Source organism: Petromyzon marinus, chromosome 36 (assembly GCF_048934315.1).
Source record: "Petromyzon marinus isolate PM22_M1 ecotype Great Lakes invasive population chromosome 36, UKy_Petmar_22M1.pri1.0, whole genome shotgun sequence".
Classification (NCBI taxonomy): Eukaryota; Metazoa; Chordata; class Hyperoartia; order Petromyzontiformes; family Petromyzontidae; genus Petromyzon; species Petromyzon marinus.
The window spans coordinates 7,076,653-7,102,916 of NC_133702.1; the positions used below are offsets into that span (position 1 = coordinate 7,076,653).

The 26,264-nt window shown below is 43.5% G+C and overlaps 1 protein-coding gene across 1 annotated transcript; it reads right to left on the reverse strand.

Annotated features, from left to right (window-relative positions):
- Positions 1-405: 405 nt before the first annotated feature.
- LOC116949351 (adiponectin receptor protein 1-like) lies at positions 406-24,453 on the reverse strand. Its single transcript, XM_032966561.2, has 9 exons — positions 24,299-24,453; positions 17,578-17,636; positions 16,621-16,740; positions 12,876-13,004; positions 10,934-11,105; positions 9,815-10,001; positions 8,140-8,327; positions 7,084-7,277; positions 406-5,880 (listed from the first exon to the last, which is right to left on the reverse strand). The coding sequence occupies exons 3-9, from the start codon at positions 16,738-16,740 to the stop codon at positions 5,752-5,754; spliced, it is 1,119 nt and encodes a 372-aa protein (XP_032822452.1). The 5' UTR covers positions 17,578-17,636; positions 24,299-24,453; the 3' UTR covers positions 406-5,751.
- Positions 24,454-26,264: the final 1,811 nt, after the last annotated feature.

The following is a 26,264-nucleotide window of genomic DNA, read 5'->3' on the forward strand; positions in this document are numbered from 1 at the left end:
AGACACTGACTGCCCGAATGGGCTAAATTAGTGGTTCATCGCGAGTCAGAGTGGGCAAAAAAACTCGCTACACCATTCTCTTATTAGCAATTGGAAATATATTTATATTTACGGAGTATAGGGACTTGCCGTCCACCCTGTAACATTGAGACATGCGTAACGTACTGCTGCCCCCAAATATTATACGTTTCATCCCAGCTGAGATTTTTTTTATTGTACATATTCCCTTTTTGTAATAATTTTACACGTAAAAACGTTCTTTGCATGACATTTACTGCCATTAAACAACCGTCCATTTTTCTTGGAATAAAGTTTTGCAAAAAAAATACGCAGGTAAGAAAATATTACCCAACCCTGTGAATAGGTGCACAATGTTGCGTAAAGTTTCAACAAAAGTTTAAATGGTTTGTTTTCTCCATCCTTTATTACAGTACTATTCTTTATTGAAAATATCCAATGTACAACATGGAAAAAGGTCATGAAGTAGACAGGCCAACAGGCTAATTTACAGGTGCTTAAAACACATGAAACAAGATATAAATGTCAACACACTATATATTTCATTGTTTTAAATACGGCAAGCATGTCATTGGCAAAAAATATAAACTATAGTAAATGCAATATGACAAAATAACAGTTAAGATTAGCATGCAAATTATACAGTGTCCAAGATGGTTAATTCAGAATTAAACTAAAGGGGAAAACCCAAACGAGACACGAAGTTAAAACATAAATAGCCAAGACTCTTCATCACATTTACACATGACAAACATAAGTAAGTTTCGGCAAGGATATACGCATATTAGTGCAAATTTTCTTTGCTGTAACATTAGAAACCCAATTTTGTTTTAAAAGCTTTGGAGGGGCTGGAAATGCTCTTTTCTTGGGGAAAAACAAAAATTATTAGACAAGCACTGGGAATTACTTCCCATACTGTTCCAGCCATAACATTAAGGCAGTGTGGTGCTCTGGCCTGAATGATATTTAGATGAAGTTGAGTGTGGCTAGAGCTCTTTATTCTTCTCCACCTTAGCGTTAAGCTTTAGCCCTGCCGTCTGGGAACCAATTAGCTGATCGACAGCACCAGATGGGTTGGATGAATTGGTTAGAGTCCTGAAAGGCACGGCTTGTGCGTTAACGTCATGGTGGCTTTCAGTACAGTGTCAACATTTCCACAACGTGCAGACAAATGACCATCACTCTTCCGCTTAAGAGGTGCACTCTGTGATACCAACTTTCTTCAAATGCAGTCTAAAAATATATTTATTTACAAAGCATTTTTTGCAATATAACGACACAATTATGCTGAAAAAAAATTAAAATCTCTCCATAGTTTTGACAACACCTACAACAGGTCCACTGCTCAAAGGCTGCACCACAAAGTATAGGTTCAAATTAACTTTGGATTTCGCGATAGTAGTGTTCAATGTTCATTCATCACAATTGCGATGTTTGTTGTTTGCGAGACGATGAACGTTAAATCGGCAGACCCTAATGGTACTTTGCCAAAAGCACGTAAGAAGTTTCATTCAGCACCACAAGAATAAACGTTGCTCTAAACGGTTTCGCGACAATGGAGACTTTCAGACAAACGTAGCGCATCGGAGACTCAAAACAAAGCTTGCTCCCTGATCTGCATCACTGAGTGCACCTTCATCATCCCACGCGTCTATCTCAGACGTCCCGGCTCTCGAACGGACGCCCGTCAAGGGAGTGGCTCGCGGCGGGCAGTGGCGCCCCCACTTTTTTTTTGTTTAAACGAAGCCCGCCCCCCCCCTTCCACCTGTCCTGCATTCGGCCACTGCGTTGGCCTTGTGTTAGGAAGAATCGCTGCCCAGCTGGCTGCTTTCTCACATGACCCCGGCAGTGCGGCGAAGTGCGGCACAGGAGTCGTGTGCATGCATGCAGTTGCGTGCGCAAGCTTCAATGCTCCAGTCGCCGGCAGGAACGGGAGCTGATGATCGGGGGCAGCCAGCAGACACTGGCGTTTTTGTTGTGCATGCCAGGGCGTAAGCAAAGCAAACATGCTGCTGGATGAGAAAGGCAGTATAAATAGGGACTTGCTTGGAAGCGTTCTCTTGACAACTGCCTGCTGTGTGATGCATTGCTCAAGATAATTGGGCATGACGATTGGCAGGCGGCTGCTATTTTCAAACACACGAGTTTTAATTGAGGCTGCCAAATCCCATTCTGACCATCCTTAACGCGTTGTGCCGATGGGGAGGGCAAGGACTTGCTGCCATTACCTATGCATCGTACCAGGCGAGAACAGCAGCATGGCTGCCAGACACCTTTGCCAATACCAACCACGGCATCCATGAAGGTCCCTGAGGCACATTTCACTATCCCATGGAAAAATGCCACACTGCTAGGCAAAGCCATATGAAAAAGTACCCCCAGGGTGCCTTACCCCCAACAGTGCTTCAATCAGAAGCAACAGCAGCTGTGAAATTACAAGAGCCCATGCCCCAACGTCAAATAAATGCCATGCTGCAACTCAGACATTGAAATCTGTTTGGAAGTGGAGAACTTGGAAGATGAAAATGCTTGCTGACCATTTCAGCTTCCTATTAATAGGCCCTTCATTGGGGTGTTCAAATAATGCAGCAGAGGTAATATCTCAGGGCAAGCATGGTTGTACCCTGTTGCCAGCACTAAATGTAATGTAAAAACAATCCAGTACACACTATGTATATTTCTTGATAAATCACTTGAAACGATTACCCCAGTACACAATCTGTATGGTAACTTTGAGCAATGTGTGACAGGTAAACCCGTACAATACCACTGGGGAAGAAAAGTAAGATTTACATGCAGTCGGGATGGGTCAGTCATGTTTGTTTGCCATGACGTGATTTTGTCTGGCTGCAATTCAAGGGAGCCTTAACGAATAATCCATTAGCTTTGCACTTCAGCTGCGACAGCAGGGGTAAAGGTGCGGCGTGGAGTTAAGTGCTATCATACGACGGCGTGGTGACGTACGCGGAAGCTTGGAAAAGCTGTTTTACGAGCACCACATGGGTGTGCGTCCTGTGCCGTGGATGGGCTTTGCAAGCAAACCATCGCGCCGTGATGGCTGCTTCCTATTGGCTCTTCAACTTGGAAAATGACACAAAGCATTCAAAGGGCGGTGCTAAGACAGCGTTCGGAGTGATGTGCGACGTGACAAGAGCTTTTGATAAGATACGCTTTCATTTTAGGCCTAAGGTGAGATGAGTTGGCCCCAATTTTCCTTTCCACGTCAAAGCACTGGAGCAACAGGGGAAAAGGAAGTGACGGACGTTTGTATGGCTAAGCTGATGCCGGCATGCAGAGGGGGAGGTGCTGAGCGACCGAGTGAAAAGGACTTGTGTCACGCATGCGGCACACTTTAAAGTCAGTTATTGCGTCTCCCGTTCTCTGACCCTACTGCCGTTTGTAGGGAAAATAACCCGATGGACCCCAATCGGCCCCTGTTAAGGGAGAGAATAACCCAGAGGGTGCGGCTTCCGTTCACGTTTCCCCGCGCGCGAGTTTGTTCACCCTCTGTTGTGTTCGTGATTGCGAGTCGATAAAAAGATTTATCCGTTCTTGAGAGAAACAAAATGGCAAGCAGAATGGCACTGCAAGCACAGAGCAAAGCAGAGAGCTTGATGGATGTGAATAAGCCTATCAAAAACAAATGGATGTCTACCTTTAACCCTGAGAAAAAGATCATGCAAGAAACTCGCACTTGAACTTTGCACGTCTAGATTTGTCCAAAAAGCGTATTACTACAGGCGGGCAGTTGTGAGGATGGCAGAGCCGGTGAATGGGCCAAGCTGTGCAAACCTCGCTCATGATTCGTTCAGTACTACTAACCGAACGTAGGAAGCCTTCAATAGCCCGTGCTGGGGACGCAGAGCCATTCGATTTTCCCACATGCAACCATGTGACCAGAGTGGCACAGCATGAGGCCACAAAACTCCGATGTCAAGGGGGAGCACTCTCCTCTGACTGGTATGTGAGCGGGGCACCAATTAAGTGGCACAACACTGTGCGATGTGGAAAGGTCATCAGCTGCCCTTTGACAAATGCTAATCTCAGTTTGTTTATTTATTAAGTATGTTTACTCAAGGACATTTGTTGGTATCACAAGGGACAACCCGGTTGCATAAGCTAGCAAGGTAAATGCAACGTTAACATATATAAACGCTCGCACGCACAATTTTTAGTTTTTGTTCCAAGACGTGTTTGAGCAGTTGTATTGTGGACAGAAATGCTGCGCCTAAGATTATCTCGCAAATGAGACATGTATTCAATGTAAAAGCAGTCGGAGAACGGTTCCGTTATGTTCAATGCAGGTGCACTGTGGCAAGGTTAAATTATCCGACCATAAAAGGACATGGTGGCGCGTGCGAGGTGTCTCCGGTGGCAAGTGTTACTCATAACGTTGACGAGGACATTTCTTGAGCACCATGATCGCAAGCAGCAATAAAAGCCGGTTTGTGTCGGCGTCACTAATCACATGGCCAGGTCTCCGAGCATGGCCTTTGTCAAGTTTGAAACCAGTGTGAGGGCACATCAGACACCACGTATATTCAAGCTTCCCACAAACATTACTGGTGCTATCAGTGATACGGCATCAAAAATACATCCCATTTCAAAAGAGAGAGAAATGCACTCTTCAATGCTTCTAAGCCGAAATTTTAACAGAAAAAACATCCATGACTAATGGTAAAAATTGTGTAAGTACTGTTATTGCTTGCTAATAAAATGTTGAACTGTAGATCTTACTTTTTTATCATTTCAGTTTTTGCTTAAAAAAAAGTTATCACGCTTACATAATTTGAGTTACTTCATAATGAAACCTTTTTTGAACATTTAACTTTTATATATAAAATATTATTTCATTGTATTTAGTAGATACATGATATCCCTGTTTTCGGATCGTATCACTGAATAGACCTTTAACATTTGGGTAAACGTGATTGCACATATTAACAGCAAATGGGGTGCATAGGGGGACAGAATAATTGACGATAAAACTCGACGTGAAGGCAAGTGGCTGGGCGAGTATGTCAACCCACAGCATGCTCAGCAGCTTTACCGTAGAGCAAGTCTCCACTGAGGCGGCCCTACAAAAAGCCAGCATTACAAGGGTCAGATTTGCAAGCCAACTTGTATGCACACTAATTTCTAATATGTAAACTGGGTTATTGTTAACTGGAGTCCGGTGGAGATAGAGAGCAGGACTATGTCTGGGTGCTAGAGGGCCTCCTGTGTAAACCTGTGCTCCCAATAAGTGAACAGGGACTTTCCTGCCACATTGCCATCAACAAATAGAGGCAAGGTGTGTCAAAATCAGGGCCCATCACTTGAAAAATAAACCTTAAAGCAAGCCCCCTCGCGAATGTAAAATAAACCAGGGGACACATTTGGGCATCATTTTATTTGTATTCATGTCTGCATACTCCCCATGTAACCTTATATAAAGTGACATTAAACATTTGTGCAGTTTTCATATCTTTTGTGTGGCCTTTGTCATCCAGTATTGCCAAAAATAACTTTCCGATCGAATACGATGCCCAAATATTCCCTGGCTGCATTGCTTCAACGCTCGCCAATCGAGGTCCTAGCGGGAACAGGAAAACCCCTACAGCTCTGCTCAGAGTCATCACACAGAACGGAGCGCGCGTGTGCGCCAGCCGCTTGCCTCTCGCGGGGAATTTACGCCGAGCTGGGTCGGAGTGGCACGCCTCCTGGGAATGCGCCGACCTCTCCAGGCGTGACTCACAGGAGAGTATCGGACGTGCAGCCTCCTCCCACACTGTAACGGAACTCCTGCAGCTTCGACACGCCGTGGAAGTGAACGCACGCCGCAGCCACCACCAGTACGTGGAAGATCTGGTGCGAGTGGAACTGCAGAGAGACGTGGGGTGAAGGGGGCTACATCAGGTGATGCCATGTAGAGGTCTTCCCTTTTAAAATTCAAGAGAACAATCGTGCACATGCATGGATTCTGTAACTGTGCAACGTGTATTTGTTCTCAAGAGGTTTTTCTTTGATAATAGCACTATCTTCTGAACGGCATAACGAGATGTCACACAATGATGGCTAGGGCGCGTACATGGTATGTAACATCATGATCTTGGCCAAAAAATACGTATGCATTTAGCACTATTCTTTTCCACCAAGTTTTGGGCAACCATTTAATTAATTTGACCGCTTTACATTATACTTTATATATATTTGATCATGTTCACTAGTTTTCTTGATCCTATGAATGAGCCATCTATCAATAGGTGCATTCACAACTAATCAATTGCTCCATTTAACATGTTAGCCTGTTCGATAAGGTTTTAAATCAATAAGAGGTTTTTTGGGTTAGATCGCGTAAATATATGTCGTTAAAACCCGCCACCACCCGAAACAGCCAACTAGTAAGGGTTGTCACGTTAACAGAACATGCCATGTTTACGTGACAACCCTTACTAGTTGGCTGTGTCGGGTGGTGGCGGGTTTTAACGACACAATTATATACTTACGTGACCTAACCCAAAAAAACTATTATGGATATTGGTCGCGAAAGCCTACGTGTTAAAGGTTTGCAATGTCTCAATAAACAAATTTAATTATACAAGTTTTCTTGGGCAAATTTGTTGTGTATTTCTCATCCTCCACTTTTAGTTCTTGAGTTATACACAGAATGAAAAGACTTTAAATAATGCAAGGTGCATTTGAACATTTCATTTATACCACACACAGACACTCCATTGTGACCAACTGCATCGCGACCACTTAATCGCCGGTTGGATTGAGGCAACGGTTAAACGAAAAAAAACCACACTGCGTAACACACACGCATGTGTGTATTAAACAGTTCAAAGCAACCCTATCAAAGCTACAACAAGTCAGGCTTTAAAGTGGGTCACAGAACCACAATGATGTGCTTCAACACACAAAGTCTACAACGTCATTCAAGAGCTGCAGCAACAGCAGCTGCAGCACCAGCTGCAGCAGAACACGCCATCCACCGACCACATCACAAGCGGCTGAAAACCACACCTAGGCGGCAGGTGCGACGACAACCTGTGGCTCATTTACTGCGATTTGAATAATTACCCAGATGTCGCACATGCCCGGGAAGAACCTCTCGGGGATGCGTGCAGCATACAGCGCGGCGCCCATGCTGTACAGGAGCCCCATGAGGAAGAGCCAGCCTGTCTGCCCGGCCGTCGTCGCCCTCATGAAGCCCTCCACCACCATGAAGTGCACGGTTGGCACGATCCCACTGAAGCCCAAGCTCAGGAATACGGCTGCGTGGAATACAAGCGGCGTGGAATACAAGCGACGGGCAATGCACATTGACAGGGTGTAGTTGTTTTTGTTTTATCACGGTTGTCGAGCACAGACCCAAAGGCCAAAAATCCAAGCAGACAGCAACCTAAAGCACAATGTAATGTGTACTGGAAAAGAGTAAATACGTTTCTTGAATTGAGGTTGGGAAAGAGCTTGGGAATAGAGATGTGGGAGGGAACTCCCAAGTCGAGCAGTACCAGGAAACAAGCAGAAAGAGGTGCTTTAGGCTGCAGTGCGGTTGTTGAAGAAAACATGGATGAAACAAAACAATCAGGCTGGTAGGCCGAGGATGGTGTTTGCACCGCTGACAAGTTAGGGTTTTTTTGTATTTTATGTTTTCTTATTTCAATTGTACTTTTACTGAATTTGTTTTGCTTGTCAACTATGATTAATACGGATGCTTTGTGCAAAATTTTGAAAATTCCTTGAAGATGCGTGGTACATATACAACCTGTCAATCCACTACTGTATGACAGACTCCCTTATGCATTGAGTCATGGATGTGGGCTATTTGGCCATGCTTCACTATACTCCTAAGTGCAGACTGAATAAGGTAGACAACAGCAGAGGACAATAATACCTCATCAAACGCAGGGGTCATGTTCTAGTATGTGCCGGTGTCTCACGGCAACCTTCCCTGCTGTGTTGAAACTGGAATCTTAAAAAATAACGATATTTTTTAAAAACTAGATGTGCTTGCGATGCTACAACCGGGGGTCACGAGCTTCTGTTTGATATAAACCGTATATTTTTGGGCAATGTGTGAATGGAGGGGGACTGGGACAGAATAGCCAAGACACCAGCCGCAACTGCACATACCGGCACGGAGCACGCGATACTGTGGCGTAGAGAAGCGCTCCCACTGAGATACAACGATGGCCGCTATGCCGAGCACGCAGATGGTCACCAGGTAGATGAGCCGTGGCTGCGGGTTGCAGTAGAAGGAGTAGTAGAGCCATGGCACAAAGCTGCCCATTATGAGCAGAGCGATGCCCGAGTAGTCCAATCTGCGATAGCAATCAATCAACGTTCATTTGTTATGCAGAAAGTCCCGTTTGGCCAGTTGCCCTGCCAGTTCGCAAAAGATACACTGTCGTGCGCGTCGGCACAGATTCGGAACAACAATAACATCGTCATCGAAGTGATATCGTACAGCAAAGCAGGCGGCAATGAAACAGAGTACGTCAGAGGTGCAGGGAAAAAATTGTGCTCAATGAACAAAGACGAACAATATGAACAAAATAAACTGGCATATTCTAAAATAAACCGCCATATTCTTGTTAAAGAGGAGGTGAGCGCGAGGCAAAGCAAAATGAATTGAGCGAACAAAATAACCATCATGAGAAGGTGAAAAGTAACAGCAGACGAGCATTCCACTAACACTGCAGTAACATGGGGCAGCAGCGTGGACAGAGATATTGCTAAACATAGTTTTAATAGCTGGTATTTGTTACAGCAGGGAGTTAACTTCTGAGGTTGCGACTGCAAATTTGTAGAATTAGGAGGTCCTTTAGATATATGGTGGATGTTTAAAACGATTTGTTTGATGAAAACAGCAGTGTAGGCAAAACACACACATGTCAGTAAATAAAAAAACGCAACACATTCGTCAATTAGCATTGGCTTAAAAAACATATATGACGTTTTGGGGATTGGCCCTTAATTACAACACAGAAAGGCCCAAGGAATTAGAGTGGTAAATATGGTACGCGATAATCAAGAACAATTTCCTATGACATGGGACATTTTTTAAACAATTGTGTAGTGGCAAAAGGGAACCATGAGATGGCATTAGGCGTTGGATGTTTTTAAACAGCAGCTGGTCAAATGTTGCCCATGACTCAATGAATGATATGAATCTCAGCTTTAACATACAATCATCTCCTTTTGATCACTGGATGCAAGTCACTGCTGGATGAAGGCCCTTCCACGCATTTGAGTCATGGAAAACGTTTGAAGGCAAATCACCATGCCAGTTCAATGAGGATGGTTGAAGGGTGGTAGCCAGGACCGGCTAAGATATATCTCGTCACTAACATCAGCTTTTGTGGTCCAACTCAGGTCACTGGATTTACAGTTCAGTGCACCAACCACTATAACACTCTAAAAGCACGTTCTATAAATCAAAATTGTATTATAAGAGTAGTTTTATCAACTGCGACACCATCGTTACTTATAGAGCATCTTTTGGGAGCAAGACTTTACCCAAGTGCTACTCGATGGGTATTGAAAAACAAAACAATTAAGTAATATCAGCGTAAAATGATAGCTCACTGATTTGTAAACTTTTTAAAATTCCTGTTTGACCAATGCACATCCTACAATATACGATCGTGTTGTAAACTTACTTTGTATGCAGTGTTGATATTGACACAGGAAATGAACAAGAAACACCATGCGCCACCCAAACCGACTGCGTGATTTCTCAAAACAAACTACGTAACTTAATGCACCCGACGGCGCCCTGCCGGTAGAGCGTGGCTCGTGAACTTACTTGGAGAAGGTGCGGGAGACCTTCTCGGAATGACAGTAGACGGTGTGGAAGAGCCAGGAGAAGCACAGGCAGAGGATAGCGCCCATGAAGAAAACGCCAAACACAACCTTTTCCTGCAGAGGAGCTACGAAGCTCATGTTTGGCCGGAACAGATATATGACGGCCAGGACGACAAATAGGAAAAAGCCTGCGCCACAAAAAAGCAGAAACGCAAGCTAAAATTAGATGAGAGATGGATATGCTTAATTTTTTAACCAGGTAATCGCCCATTGAGTCTAGAGGTATATTACTCTTTAAATTAGTAAGGCAAAACAGCATTTTGCAATATGTAAAGAACAACAAGGCAGAAAACATCATTTGAAAATAGGACAGTTATGAGTATCAAGTAATAGTTTCAAACAATTAAAAACATTTGCAATTGTCAAATAGTGACGAACAGCAGAGCAAAACTGTGATTGAGGTTGAGTGAATTCTAGATAGAATAAAAGTGGTGTAAAGGCTGAAGTGGAATGAATGCTCACTAATATTGCCTTAAATTGAACTCTCAAATCTAAAAACAAAGGAATTCTATGCCAACCGTGATGTTTCATTACAAGCACAATGTGAAACAATGCAATAAGAATCAATGTTATTTCACAAACTATGCACACAGGCTGCAGAAAACAAGCAAGGGTATATTCAAGTGCTTCAAGTTATTTTCATGGGAAACAGTAATTGATACAGCACTTTGCATATACACTTCACAAATAAAAACCACTACTGCTCCCAGAGTAGCACAAGAAATATCTAGAGTTCAAAGTGCATCCAATTGGGGGAAAGATAGTAAGACGTTGATAACAGTGTGAAAGTCAAAGGAGGAAACGTGCCTGAGAGGATGTCCACCATGGCAATGGAGCTATGAAATCTGTTCGCGTGCAGGAGCTAGACGGATTGTTACATTGCATGACCGTGAGAGATGGCCACGGCCTAGGGATGCCTGCATCCAGCAGGGGATAGATCATGGCCAATGGCACAGATGACGGATGCGTACCAAACGAACACCTGAACATAATGAGCTCTTCCGCAACTGTCATCACAAAACGGAAGGAACAGATTTAGCAATGTGCAAACACGGCAAACCTATTAGATGCGTCCATATGTTGCCGGTCTCCGTGTGGAGACGAAAGATGCTGCGGAAGCAGGCACGGAAGGACGGCATGGGGGGACGGTGCCCCTGCAGCAGGAACTCATTGTCCTGCAGCCAGCTGGGCAGCACATCGTGCGGGATCACTCGCCAGCGGCCCTGCCACACCTGCGCGTGATAAAAACACCGGTGCGAGTTCACGCATCTGACTGCCACTAAACTTCCGTGCACACGCCGATCGCTGGCAGCTGTGTTATTTCATATCACGCCATGAGCGCGAGAGGCAACAGAGCAGGTTTGGCGACCGAAATCAAGACACAAGAGGATTTCTGGTTAGCATACATGCCTTAGGCTATTGGCGCAGAATGTATTTCTCACTTTGCGGTCGGTTCAGATACATGGGTTCCCAGTGAAATTCTATGGTTTAACCGGGGCACTTATCTAACCCAGGCATGGATAGCCAAGTTATATAATCAAGTAATAACATAGTGTTGAACAGATTAGCAGTGGGGATTCAATAAACATTTAACAAAAGCAAAAAGTGTTATGCTCAACATACGTTTCAAACTACGTGTGATATTTCCCATTCGTATGTGTTGGGAAACTTAATGCGCAAGAGGACACTGCAGAAAAACACTATTATTTTTCTATGCTCCACATCTATGTTCCCCGCCTTTACCAACCCACACTGTTGAGTCTGAAGTAGGGTAAAAATAAACTCGCATAACACACACGGCAGCGTGAGGGCCATAATTTAGCAGTGGATTGTCAAATAGCTGTACACATACACAAATTTATACCACTATAAATTCTATATTTACCAAAAGGGAATACATTCATGAACCGAAATGTGGCCCTGAAATTGTGAGAATTTTGTATAATTATGGACAGAATGCATCCTTACATTTGCAGTGAGCGTACAAATATGAATCTTCCCAACAGTCAATAACACCGTCGACAAAACATCCTGTAAACACAGACCCACTAACTGTACGAGAAGCATTGTTATGTTGGACGATGCTGCGCAGACCGTGTGAGCTGAACTTGAGTGTCCCTTAACAGTCACAATTCACCGCCGCACACAGCCAACCAAGAATGTAACTGTGAACCCAGAACACTCTACAATGCAGCCTGGTCTGCCTGAGCCATAAAACTAATACCGGTATATTCTGTAAAACTGCACTTTTTTCCACGAGATTTGACATTATATTAAAAACCAATCAGTTATGAAAAAAAAGGGCAGCGGTTTCAATTTTTTAGACTGCGTACAGTTTTATACTCGATGAACACGAAACTTAAAAGGAAATCAAATAATAACTAGAAATGTGGTATTGATTTTTTCAATAAATATTATGACTGAACATAATATAAATCATTACAAGCTCTGGAGCTATGTAGAATAACACTTGCATTAAATAAAGGATGAATGTGCAGCATGGTAAATTAACTGTTTTCCAATGTCAAAAACCCACTTCTTACAACAAAAATTTCAGACAGTACATTTTTGTTCAATTTGGTCATTTTGATTCCAGGTAATGCCCACTGAACTATATATAGCTCTTTTTCAGAAGCGACCTTGTACAAATGATAACCCAACGAAGTGGCTTATCATGTGGAAATTTATAGCAGCCAAATACTTGAAATGCATGTTTCTAAATGTGGAGGGAAAAACCGGAGGACGCAGAGAAAAATCCACGCGACCACAGGGAGAAAACGCTAATTCCAAACGTACAGGCATCAGGGTCAGGATCGAATCAACGACCTCCTGTATACCTGGAAAGGCAGTTATCATCTCGCCACCGCGGCAACAGTCAACATTAAAACTGAGGTGCAAGCTCAAAGAAACCTTAGTCAGAAATGGCGAAACCTGTCCCTGGGCTACAGGGTCAGTAGGACACCCCCGGGCATGATGAATATGATACAGCTACAATGGTCAACCTTGCAAACAAACTCCTCCATCTTCTCCATGGCGTGGTGGGCTTGAAGCGGCAGCGTAATGACCCTCAGGGGCTCAGGGCCATCCTCATCCCTCTCTCTGTCCGCATGGACCTGGTCCACTTCCCGCACCTGCACAGGGACAGCACAACATATTGACTGTTAGGTAAAGTAAGAAGGCATCAGTAGGACACATCACCAGCAAGGACGAAGGCTAGTGGTTGAGACTAATGACGGTGTGGTGGCCAAGGTGGGGAACGTGCCAAGAGCATGTCCACCGCAGGGTGCAAGATGGATTGTTGTGCTGTGGGACCACGAGAGATGGTGGTGGCCATAGATGGCCTTAACCCAGCAGTGGATTGATCATGGCTTACAATGGGGTTGCTATTGCAATCCTCTAAGTTGGAAGCAAAAGCAATTTACAGCTGCCCAGGAACAGCTTAAAACAGGCTCACTCTGGGTTGCACCCAACATCATCTAGAAGAACCACATCAAGACTGACAACTGACTAAGAGACTGGAGGACAAGAGGCTCAGGTTCACTGCGCTGTACTGTAGAAGGCATGATGAAAAGTCATGAAACTGCTAATGCGGAGGCTGTCACGTGGGAAGAGAAACAGAGGAAAACTGGCACTAACCTACACAGATATATGCGATGCTGGGACACTACAGCCAGAAACTGTGGACAAATATCTTATGATCTACCCGCAAGACAAATGACTGACATTCCATGTGTGCTGTTAGTCATGAGATGAAGACGTTTCCATTGGAAGCTCACAGCTATCAGTGCACTACCTTGTATCAGAAATTGGCCCTTATCCGACACTAGAGGTATGCTCGGGGTACACGTTTTATATGAAAACGAAGAGCATTTGTTGCATGTCAAATCAAAGCAATGTTTTTAATTCTGAATTCTGGTATAAACCAAACTAGGAGGAAACTAAGTTAAATACAGTAAAAACTCTTAATTCCCAGATTTTTATTCAGCAAATGTGATTATTAAGTTTAACTTTTCGCACCTTTTTCTTTGACTATTTGCAATTTGGCAACATTGCATCATGGATGAGGGGTACTTGTGCCGAACAGGTGTGAATTAGCGAATTCCACTTTCCCGCATATTTTCAAGAACAGATCTCACTTGTGTACCTTGTTTAATCATATATGGTTGCACATATTCCCAGTGCTTTTGATATGGTGGTATTGGCACGACGAGCTTCTGACTTGAATGATCAGTTCCACCTGCTTTCAGTATATGATAAAGTGAACATGTTCAGACTAAGATTTCTCGATAATTAAGACAACACCACTAGTGGAGGGGATTAAATTGGATCTTTTTGCAATTGTTCACCAAATTCAGCCCACTCAGCCGACACATTTAGAAATGGCTGTTTCACTGTAGAGTAAATCAGAAGCCTCTAAGGTTGGGTCGAAGGCAGTAGGCAACCTTAAAGCCAAATGGTCGTCCCTGGTCATCCCTTTTACAAGGCAAAATGGTACAAGCTTTGCTCCGATGTGTATCACACTAAAGCCTTTGACGAATAAATGTTCACTGAACGATTTTCTAGGCATCTTTGAGCAACAACACGGCTCATGCGAATCCGCAAGGACATTCGAAATTTACCATGACATACAAGTCGTCCAAATCCTGGCACAGCCATCAACATTATCAAGTTGGCTAGAAACCACGGTGGCTCCAGAAAAAAATCCCTATGGCCGGCAGATTTTGTAAAAATGTATACGAGCTTTAGCACCCGACTTTCTGGGAAAAACAAGAATGTCCCTCATGTCCAGAATTGCATTAATTAGCTTATCCAACCTCTCAAATGGCCAAAAGTGCAGTCTAGGCAAAATTTTAGGTTTTTCAGCCAAATAGCTCCTTGTCTAAAACCAACTATAGATCAAGTAACTAAGGTGTAATTATGCACTGGTGGAAAAAATTCTAACTCTAAGAGGTGAAATTGGGTTAATGGCTACGTGATAACACAATGGCCACTTTGGTGCCAAGTGCTGAATTCAGGACCAGTGTTTACCGTAACCACCAGTCGATATGTGAATGTGCTCGAGAAAATTTAAAATTGCTAACCACGGCTTGCCAGCAATTTTATCATAAATCACCATAAGACGTGTGTATAAATGCCGCCAATTCATGAGGTCATATTTACAGACCACGCAAGGAAATTAGGCTAAAAAGGCAATGCAATTTTAATGTTTGTGAAATATATAGTGAATGAAAAACCTTTGAAGGCTGTCAACAATTACATGATAAGGAAAATTAAAGATGCCAACTTTAGACTTGCTCTGAACATGCTGCGTTTGGACCAAATCCTTTTGGGGGTGCATTAACCTTAACATTTACAAAGCCCACTGGCATTATACTAAAAAAAATCCTGACAGAAATTCTTATTCCAAAAAAACACACTACAATTGCATACAACACTGCAGGGGCTTACACATACCAGAATATATTTTATTCACGGACATTTCAACCTCAGCAGGGTCCCTGTCATCTTCAGTGTAATACACAAGTACAAAAGTACTATTATGTGTTGCAATACCACCGATAAAGTGTGTGATGATGAATTGCAAAATCAATGGGGAACACCAACTTTTTAACAAAGTGTACGAAAATCCAGACAGATGTAAACGAGCATGGGTCAGAAGTAGAATGGTGAACTGAGTTGGCAGCAGCAAAAAACTAATGGCAGCTATGACACAGACGAGTGCATAGCGAAGGCTTTTCAATTAACCTTTAACAGCAAACTTCACCATAGCGTCAATAATAAAGCCCTATATCGGCGGTCGGCAATCTGCGGCTCCGGAGCCACATGCGGCTCTTTACAGACTGCTTTGTGACGTAATGTCTATGTATTCACATGCATTGCGGCTCTTGAAATAGTTCTTTTGTTACCGAATTCCAAAAAAAATGCTCTTGAGAATATCTCCCCAGATAAATCCAAGTGTCCATTTCTTAAGTACTATCACTGATCACCTTACAACCCAAGCATACAACTGGTATTCCTATCAGTGTTAAATAGGTTCAAACCTGTCTGAAATTAACCCTTTTGCTAAACCGTTTCTAAACTTGAAAAAAATATACTATTTGGGTATTTTGGTGAAGTCACGTAGATAGAAAAATAATAAAAAAAATCATGACGTTTCGATCGCAACACAAGCAATCGTATTTTTCACCTGAGGACGACTGCTTGCTTTTGAGATCGAAACGTCGTGATTTTTTTAAATTATAATTTTTCGATCTCCGTGACTTACCGAAAGACCCAAAGAGGATAAATTCCTGCAATCACGAAAGCTTTAAGTCAAGATTTAAGAAAAATATATTATTAAAAAATCATGTACTGCTACAGCAGTGGTGGGGAGACTTTTCCTATCAGAAGGCAGGGCAGACCTTACTAAATACCTTTGGTGGTAGAATATTAAGTGTTGCCAGATTTTAAAAAAATATCTTCTAGTACTCAATTAGTGCAGTCTACGTGCGACCAGTGATGGATGAACATCGTTCGTGGCCAATTTTGAACTAGTAGGCTTGAAATTAAAGCCGCTGGCAAGTGTCATCACGAGGCGTAAACAACTGACAAAAGCAAAAACAAGCTGTGACACTGTTATGCAAGAGGTGCGGGGTGCAAGACGGCAGCCGACCTTGACCGGCGACACCCGCAAACGCACAAATAAACCGTGGAACCTTGACCCCACCAGCCACGCACGGTGTGAGCGATGGCACGCGCAGGACTCACAGAGCACGTGGCTTGCCCTGTGGTCACCAGCAGCGGGCCCAGCTCCGCCAGGCCGACGTCGTCTGGCTTGTCCGTGCCCACATCGTGCCGTTTCGTGCACCCAGCGCGAGACGACGCCATCTGCCACGGACCAGCGGCGTGCCATGGACGGAAGGAGGTGGGGGGAGAGTTTTTAGCCTAGGGTCGGGTTGCTCACGACATGCAGGTGGAGATATTGTTGATAACACTGAGTTGAGGTCACGGCTCAATGTATATTCTCCCATGACACATTTACAAGAGCAATGTACTCATACCCCTCTCCCAGCAGGTATCTGATAACATTTGTTTCAATTTGGGAGGGTGGGGGGGTGGTCAATTTTTGTTGATTTTTCATTTTAAAAAATCTTGTTAATTGCTTTTTGTTGTTTTTTTTCTCGTCTGTTGAGTTTTGTAACATGAACATGTAATTTGCATATAAATTACATAATTATCAAATGATACACGTAGAAATTGTGTATCATGAACATGAAAATCTATTTTAATCACTGAATCAATGCATTGTTACATACCTAGCTTAAATATAGGCAAACTTATTTATTTTTCATTCATGAACTTATACGAATGTAAAATTACAGGGCGCATGAAAGTCACGCTGAGATTTTAATATCACTCAACTGGTGCCAACTGTAATAAACATGTAATGATCACATAAATAAATCAGACATAAAAAAGGTCCTGTGGTATTGCTAAATAGTTACCATCATTTGATAAGGATGATGAATGAGTAAATCTTTACGAAATACTTAAGTATTATCAATGAGAGAGATTTGAGAAGTGTATAACCATTTAAGTTTTTTTTTTATCTCCAATATGGAGACACTTCAAGTTTCATGTCTGCTATCTTGACATACAATTAAAACAATATTGAGATAGGGCCAAAACACAAATGCTTTGATTTGCATATGCAACCATATGTACCGTGAGGGTATCTGCTCTCCCTCCCAACTCGTGGTTTCCTTCTTCTCTTCAGGATTTCACTGAAGAGAAAGAACCAAAAGAAAAGGCATGGTTAATGTTGTAAAAAAGATATAGTACCATGAAAAAAATTCCCACAAAGGCGAGCAGAGCATTACCGCGTACTTACCTTCACTTCCGGTTTCAGCCACACAAAGGGACTTCGAGGCTAGGAAGATTGTGGGAACCAACAGTCTGCACACAGAACACAACCTCTGTGTTTCTCAGGCCTTCAGCAATTAATGAAGGCTTCTGTCACATGGACGGATTTAATATTAAACCCTACACTTTAGCCAACACGATGCCAAAGGTTGAAAGGTGACATACCAATGAGGGTATGAATCGGGGGCTATTTAGCTGATGGGTTGCATTTATAGTTGCCCCCATTTTTAACTCAGCTTTGGACCTAAACTGCAAACTTTGCATACCTGCATTAATGTACATCTCATAGCGTATGATTTGATTATCTAGAACTGCGTTCTTTGTTTATACACCAAGGTGCACCTGCTGTTTAACCTCAAGCAGTGTAAACATACCAGGTGGCTCAAGGGTCAGCACTGATCCAGCACCCCTGAGATCCTAAGCGCGAACCTAGTTTTCGTTTGCCCGTAATTTAAAAATAAACACTGGGTTCTCAGCGTAGTCAATCGATGGTTTCAGCCTGACCACCAATGATTGCGCCAAAAAGATAGCATGAATTGATTTTTCAATACATTCGGCTACATTGCAGCTGTGATTATTTAAAATATCAGCCTGAGTGCCATGCGATGAATATTTCTGCGCAGCAGGGAGGCATGGAAAAGTGTACCCCCTAGTGTGGATGAGGTCCCTTAAAAGGATCTTTGAAGGAGTTCTATTTGATTTAAAAATTTCGTGACTGCAAGGATTCATCTTCTTTGGTTCTTTCGGTAAAGTCACGTAGAATGAGAATAAAATAATAAAATAAAACAATAAAATTCTCACGACGTTGCGGCCGCAACACAAGTGGCCTTCTTCAGGTGAAAGGAACAACCTGTCGGGACGACAGAACTAGCTCTGTCGTCCCGACATGTTGTTGAAGAAGGCCACTTGTGTTGTGGCCGCAACGTCGTGAGAATTGTATTGTTTTATTTTATTATTTTATTCTCATTCTACGTGACTTTACCGAAAGAACCAAAGAAGAGTTTTATTTGATCAAGCTTCCTGAAAATACTCAATTCGAAGACCTCAGAGCAGTCCATTACCTTGTCTCATCATATAACACTGACAGCACAGAGTAAAATATAGCAAAAAAAAAACAAAGCCGTAAACCACTCCTGGACCAAGAAGCTGTAGCTGTACCTGCTGAATTTATGATTGTGTCGGTCTTGCTGACCTGCCTCTATTGTACATCTGTGAAAAAAAGAGCTTCATAGCTTATCGGATTCAAAGGCAAATGTAAGATAATTTCAAATGTAGGCAAAGTGAATGTTGAAGTGCATGAGCTAGCATGCAATGGCTTGAATATTAATGGTCCTGCCGGGCTTTGACCCTTGCCGAATATTTCTTTAGGGTGTTTTACCTCGCATGGCATTGCACAAATGTGAAAAAAACGGCACATACTGTATTGCATGCACAGTTGTTGAGTGATGTTTTCCTCTGGGTGTGTAAAATGAGCATGTATAAGGTACTGTACAATTACATGCAAGTTCTACGGACGAACATTTCAACCAAGGAAAACGAAAGAAAACTCGTTTTCAAATATATATTTCTTAGAATGAAGTAAAATATCAATGGTCCAGTCATTTTATCTCACTTTTAGACAGAAAGTCTCTGCTTAAAGTGAAAAGGTCCAGGCTGTGTTATTTATGTAAGGTGCATAAACTGCACTACTGCAGTATTTGCTTGTATTTCTTAATCACATCCAGTACGCACAAGGAAAGCTATTCAAGGAATAACTCGGCAGCATGTCAGTATGTAAATTAAGGACTCCCTACTGCCAGCATACGAAAAGGAACAAAACGCTGATCATGTTGAACACTGGCAGTCGCTGAAACAACCAGACAACAATGCACTGCCATACTCTTGAAGTGCAGCCCTCAGATGATGTGCAGATGGGAAAAGGTGACCCTGCTGGCTTCTAAAAGTGACATACACTGCCGGGTGATGGGGATGTCTTACAGTGAACAATTGTTGGACGTGTTTTGACATTTCCAGAAACAGGGTTCCATGAGCAGGCACCTCCCCTTCAACTGTTTGCAATGTTTCAATGCGTCTGCACAAAATTGCCAAAGGTCAAATATCATATTTGCTGATACATTACCCTTCCAGGCAAAGCTAATTCCAATGGCTTTGTTTATTTTGGGTGTCAGCTTTTGGGGGGGGGGGAATATTTGGAAATTGTGTATAAAACAGGAGGGCACAAGCAATAAGGCATTGGTCATTGCGTGAGCAAACAAGACTATCAGAATACACGGCCCTGATTAATTAATTGCTTGTTGTCTAAGCCACTGGCTACCCTCATGCATTTTTACTTTCAAAGGCACATCTTGTGACTTTTTTTTTTTTACGAATCAGGGTAATTCCTGTAATAGCATTTAATCCTTAACTATAGCCACTTATTGTACATTGTGGAGAATTGTTGTTTGTCGGTGAGTTGCACGCTAGAAAGGCCATGTGATGAGGGTTATTTTCTGCATTTTAAATGCTGACAAGCATTAAACGTTTCGCTCTAACCTTAAGTGCATAGCGAAACAACTAGTTGTATTTAATTAACTTTAATTCGTGTGCTAAGCGGCTAAAAGTAGTACGCGTTATTTTACATTAGTATATTACACGAAAAACAAATTCTGCACGTAAATATGTACATGCGTATGCAGTGCAGCAACTAATATGAGCGAGTGAAATAATCACACAATGCACAAGTCGTATAATTCAAGAGGTAATTTTATACAGTATTTGAAAATTGGTCCTGGCAGGGGGCACAGGCAGGTTTGTGAGCTGTGTACACAAGGGAGCGAGATTTTCCAGTGTAATCATCCCTTTTGGCCGCGGGACCATACTGTGCTCTGGATTAGCATGCACGTGTGGATACATTTACACACCTGGCTACTCAAAACAACGTAATGAGGAAAAAGTGCACGCAGAAAATTTCCGCTCTCTCTCTGGTGAACGTTCTTTGGCACTGCAACTGCCAACTGCAGAACCAGTGGGAGACTATTGTTAGCCATGGTCATGAAATCGTGGCGTGCTCAAAAATAGCACTGCAGAACTCAACATTTTATGTGCTCTCTTATTCAAACTGTCAATCCAGCTAATGCCCAAGGAAGAAAAAAAGATCAGCCATTTCGCTGGGGTAACGGGGAGCCCAATACAGGTGGACTGGATTTTCCGTAACAGCAGAAAGAAAAATATCAGAGCTTCTCAACCGAGTTTAGTGAGTTTAACACGTAGGCTTTCGCGACCAATATCATCCATAATAGAGTTTTTTTTGGATTAGATCGCGTAAATATACGTGTCGTTAAAACCCACCACCACCCGACACAGCCAACTAATAAGGGTTGTCACGTAAACAGAACATGCCAATTTGTCACTACGAAACAGGGGCATTGAGATTCATGGCAGGAAGGCCATGAAGGTAAACCCTAATGAAGTAGGAAGGTACTAATCACCTGTGATTACTGTACAGCTGCCCTAACAATGCACGTATCCCTTTATGTCCCCAGTACACCTCGCTGTGCATACCAATGTGTCCTTATTACAAAGTAATACTTGGCGACAGTTTGGCCAAAAGCGGTGAGCCAGCTCAGCACAAGTGGCAATTTGGCTTGGGTAAGTATTTTTAAGCAATGTGGATTGATTGTACAGATTTTTGTATACACCCAGCCATTTCATTAAACTATTTCGGATTCGTGCAGCTATTTTGTTTGCCTGGAAGGTGATAATTAAATACACAAATATGTACCTATACTATACATCCCTTTGTAAACGCACTGCTTGATAAGGATTTCCCTACATTATGCGGGTTATGAGGATTAGTTGATAATGTGGGTTGGTGGAAGTAAAAAAATTAACTATACTGCTCTAGGCTCTTTACAAAGTAGCACCATAGCCTATAATGCTTGTTATGCATGACCAATAGCCCATCCAAGCACTATCCTGCATCAACACTGCCGAATTTCGAAAATATGATGAGATCTGGTGCACTCTGGGTGAACTGATAATCGGCAAATAAAACGAGTCTACATAAATATAAAATATACCTGTTTTTTATTGCTTGATCATTTGTGTTTACTGAAGACTCAACGTCACTGTAGCTTTTTTTCGAGGCTGAATCTTTTATAACCTCGACAAATTATTTGTCAATTTCCAAAGCACATCTACAATGCAGTGGCTGTCAAGGACCCAAGTACATCAAGATTAAGAAGAGGACATTGTGACTGTGTTATTGCAAAACTATCAAAACATAAAGACCTAGTGGGGTCATGAACGCATCTTTGTGGTGGACCTTTGAGTGTTATCCCTTTGTGTTGGTTTTCGCCTGGTACTCTAGATTTACCATCACCTGCAAAACACTACTTTATATAAATAGGCCAAACATATGAAAGCAAAAGGACTCTCTTGAATGGTCTTTAAGACTCAAGTAAGACTTTCAATATTTCTAGAAGAAAGCTTCTCTACAGCATCAGTCATGATCACTGCTTGACCATGCTTCACTCCTCTGGTTCGTGTAGGTTGGTGAAGGGGCTCCCAGGATTGGTTCAGTTATCACTCGCCCCTGTTAGTCATGGCTGGGAATAGAACCCAAGTCATCAAGTTTAATAATGCCATGTGCTCACCTCTGCTCCACCCTTCAAGTAACTAACATTGTTAGCAAATGCCAAAAACCACCTGCAATGCCTGATTTCAACAAACCTGAGAAGCTAAGCAAAATTCAACCTTGGTAATGCTTGGATTGTTGATAGGTGTTGTAGACTCCTGCGGAAGGCTATGTTGTCAGCAGAGTGAAGTGCAGCAGAATGCTTTGCTCTATTGTACAGTATTATGCTGCAATATCTATGCTCCCACATTTACGAATCGGCATTGACCAGCGTCAAGTATCGTCAAATAATCCTCAACGACCCTCAGTCAAATAACAAAATGGAGCATATGTTCATATCATATATTTTTTTTAAAATGCAGAAACTCTACGTAGTTATAAAGTCCTCGTAGATGACCCGATAAGGTAACAATAACAAGGGTTACAAACGAGAGGGGGCGATTGGGTCCATCCAACTCGTTTGGTTGTGAGCAGCACATTTTATTCTAGAATCTCATCAAAGCCTTTCCACAACCCCCCACAAAAAAAAACCCAAAATCCCGCGGAGCAAGTTGCTTCAAACAGATGAGATTTTGACACAGCCCTGTAACAACAACGACTTTGATCACCTTGTGTACATGTTACAGCCATTCGTCAATCCGCTCCTGGCTGGATACGGGCAAGCCAACGCCGTGCGGGTCATATAGTTTTATTTCACCATACAGGTCAGTATGGGTTGTTGCAAGTGGGCAGAATACAAGTGGCCACGTAGTACCGTATATTAATATATATTTTTTTATCACACTGCCCTCTGCTGCTCACGACTGAGCGTCGCAGCAACCTATAACGCCTGTTTTCATGCATGCTGACCGCCCATCCTGGACACTGTTATTATCCAATATCATCCCCGATTAGCTGCTGAGATTTGATGAGATCAACCGCGTACGTCTTGAAAAGGCGGATACAGAGATAGCTTTAAACGTCAACAAAGGTTGCGACGTGTGGATCCCATTCGGATCGTGTGTACGGCAACATCCCACATTCAAGAAAACACCACCAACATTGTGAAGTATGGTCAAATGACCTACACGACACGCACACGGCAATTGATTTGACAAAATGATAGCCGTTCACGCGTACGCCGAGTCGTCACCCAACTTGTTGTTATGGCCATTGAGAGGCACAAGATAATGGCCGTGCGATAGGCGATTGAAACACGAACCCAGTGTGTTGCGGTGTAAAACAATGAGCGCCCTCCCTCCTCCTACTGACAACATCGCCCGGCGTGGTGAGGTATGGTCAAACGAAAGACGCGGCGCGGGGGAGGACATCATCCAGCAGTGGAGTAACAAAAGGGGGCCGACTGCTGCCCCGTCTAACACGGTCAACGTTGGCGTGGAGCGACGGTGGCGCAGTTGTTCGCCTCCACACACGAGTTCGATTCCCGGTCAAGGGGGGCTTAGCGGCAGTGGCGAGTGATACCTGAACCGGTCCGGGCGCCTTTCTCTCCCTTCACCAATCCGCACTGACCACTGCTGCTGCTGCTGGCGTGGTGAAGTATGGACAAAACAAAACCCACACCACCCCCCCCATTTTCCGAACGACGACGACGCCGAGGAGGTGGTGGGGAGGGGAGGCCTTCCACCCAAGCACCCCATTAACGGGGCCGTACAATTAAAAGGACGAGCTCTCGTCCTTTTAATTGTTGCTGGGAGCCGCAATAGCGCTTAAACACATAAAAGCCGGGTTCGATTCCCGACCACGGTTCGGAGAAGAAGCAGCAGCAGCGGCGGCGACGGCGACGGCACCTTGGCGGTCGAGGGGCCCTCAAACTCGGCCCCTCGAACGCGCTAACCCTCACACCACCGTTCTTTGTTTTTTTCCCTGTCTCTCTACGCGCGGCGGGTGTGTCCGAGCTCGCAAGCCTACCTCGCAGGCGAGTCATCGCTTCCCCGCGCGCGGGGGTGTTTTGTTTTTTTGGCCCGAAGATTTTGAGGAGATCTTACGGAGGGCAGCGTCACCTCAGCGAGACGAAACGACCGACGGGAGCCGCCATCGGCGCGAGCGCGGCGGGGAGGGGGTGGGGGGGTGGGGAGTGTGGGGGGCGGGGGGTGTGGGGGCGGGGTCGTTTCGTCACCCCCCCCCCCTCTCTCACGCTATAACGACGCTCGCCTCGACAAGGGCGAGCGGGCGAGGGACGCAGCGACGTCAGCACCCCCCCCACCACCATCGTGCTCGGTGACGTCAACACGCCCCCCCCCACCGTGCGCGGTGACGTCATTCGCGCGTTGGCTGACAGGCGTTCGAAGCCGTTGCCCCGGTGACGTCGGCCTAGCCGGTGTTTGACGTGCATGGTGACGTCACCTCCGCCGGCCGGGTCGCCTTTGACGTAGGCGGCGGGGGGGGGTAATGGCCACGTGCAGGTTTCTTGCGGTTCACCCCCCCCCAACCTCTTGTACTGTACAACTGCATTTGTACTGTACTACTGCAATGATTGCTTTAAGCTTCTAAACATGTCTTTAACACAAGTTAGCCCCGGTCGCTCACGTTTGTATAAGGCTCTTCTTGTATTGTAAGGTAAACGATGATGACCGTTTGAGTTATGGTCGAAACGTCGTGAGAATTTTTTATTGTTTTATATATATTTTGTTATTTTGTTGTTTCTCTTCAACGTGACTTTACCGAAAAAACTAAGAATATGAATTACTCATAGCTGTCAACCCATACGGTTTTACCCCGTATGGGTTGTACAAGGAAATTGAGTTTTCAGGTCCATACTGCGTGCGTACAGCCGTTTCAATACGGACAAAAAAAACATGATTGTCTATTTGTGTTTCTCCCTTGTGATGGGACTTTGTAGGATGAACGCTGAGATGTGTAAGGGTGACCAATAAGGTCGGCACTGACAAGGGGTTGACATGTATGCGAGTTCGCTTTGTGCGGTGACGACTCGCCTATTCGAACGATTCGTAATGCGAGCTGATGAATTTGAATAAAATACAGTAAAACCTTGGATTTGCGAGCATAATTCGTTACGGAAACGTGTTTGTAATCCAAAGCACTCGTATATCAAAGCACAACGTATATCAGTTGTGATCACGTGACACTCGGCAGACAAAGCGTGTACACGTACTTACTAGTATTGCAAGACCCTCGCTCGTTTATAAAATTAATATTTATTTTAAAATATTGCTCGTCTTGCAAAACACTCGCAGACCAAGTTACTCGCAATCCAAGGTTTTACTGTATTCATTATAAGAAGACGTAATTCGGTGTACGACGCTGGTTATCTTAAGTGTTTAAACAACGGACGATAGCGTGTGCGAAAAGCACTCCAGCCTCTGTGTAATAAGCAAACAAAGCACAGGTTATCTCGTAGACATATATACTCTTATCTCACATACGCACCTAGGCTGTGCCAGAAGTCAAAAGTTTATTGCCCCAAGTTAAAGCCAAATTGAGTTACGCGGCTCTGTTAAGGGCGACTGGGTTGACAGGCAACAGCGGGAGCAAATTATCAATCGAGCTGTAAAACACCCACTTTCAAACTTTGTAAATAAAAAAAACAAACTAAAGTCAGGGTTAGGTGTGTCATCGCACTCCAATTAATCAGAATACTTTTATAAGAACATGAGAATAGGTTTTACCCTTTTTTGGCAATAAAAACAAGTGTTACGATTTTGATTTAAAGCTTTCGTGACTGCAGTGATTCATATTCTTGGTTCTTTCGGTAAAGTCACGTAGAAGGGAAACAATAAAATAATAAAAATATAAAACAATAAAATTATCACGACGTTTCGACTGCAACACAAGCAATCATCATCAGGTGTGAAAACCACAGCAAGAACATTTGAAAAAAGTGGCGGGTTTTTTTTAACGTTAGCACCACGGAGAG

Excerpts from the sequence above, each read along its gene's own strand:
- LOC116949351 (XM_032966561.2), bottom strand. The coding sequence starts at position 16,740 with ATGGCGTCGTCTCGCGCTGGGTGCACGAAACGGCACGATGTGGGCACG. Across the intron at positions 13,005-16,620 it reads CAGGGCAAGCCACGTGCTCT|GTGCGGGAAGTGGACCAGGT; the intron begins GTGAGTCCTGCG and ends GTCCCTGTGCAG. Across the intron at positions 11,106-12,875 it reads TGGAGGAGTTTGTTTGCAAG|GTGTGGCAGGGCCGCTGGCG; the intron begins GTTGACCATTGT and ends TATCACGCGCAG.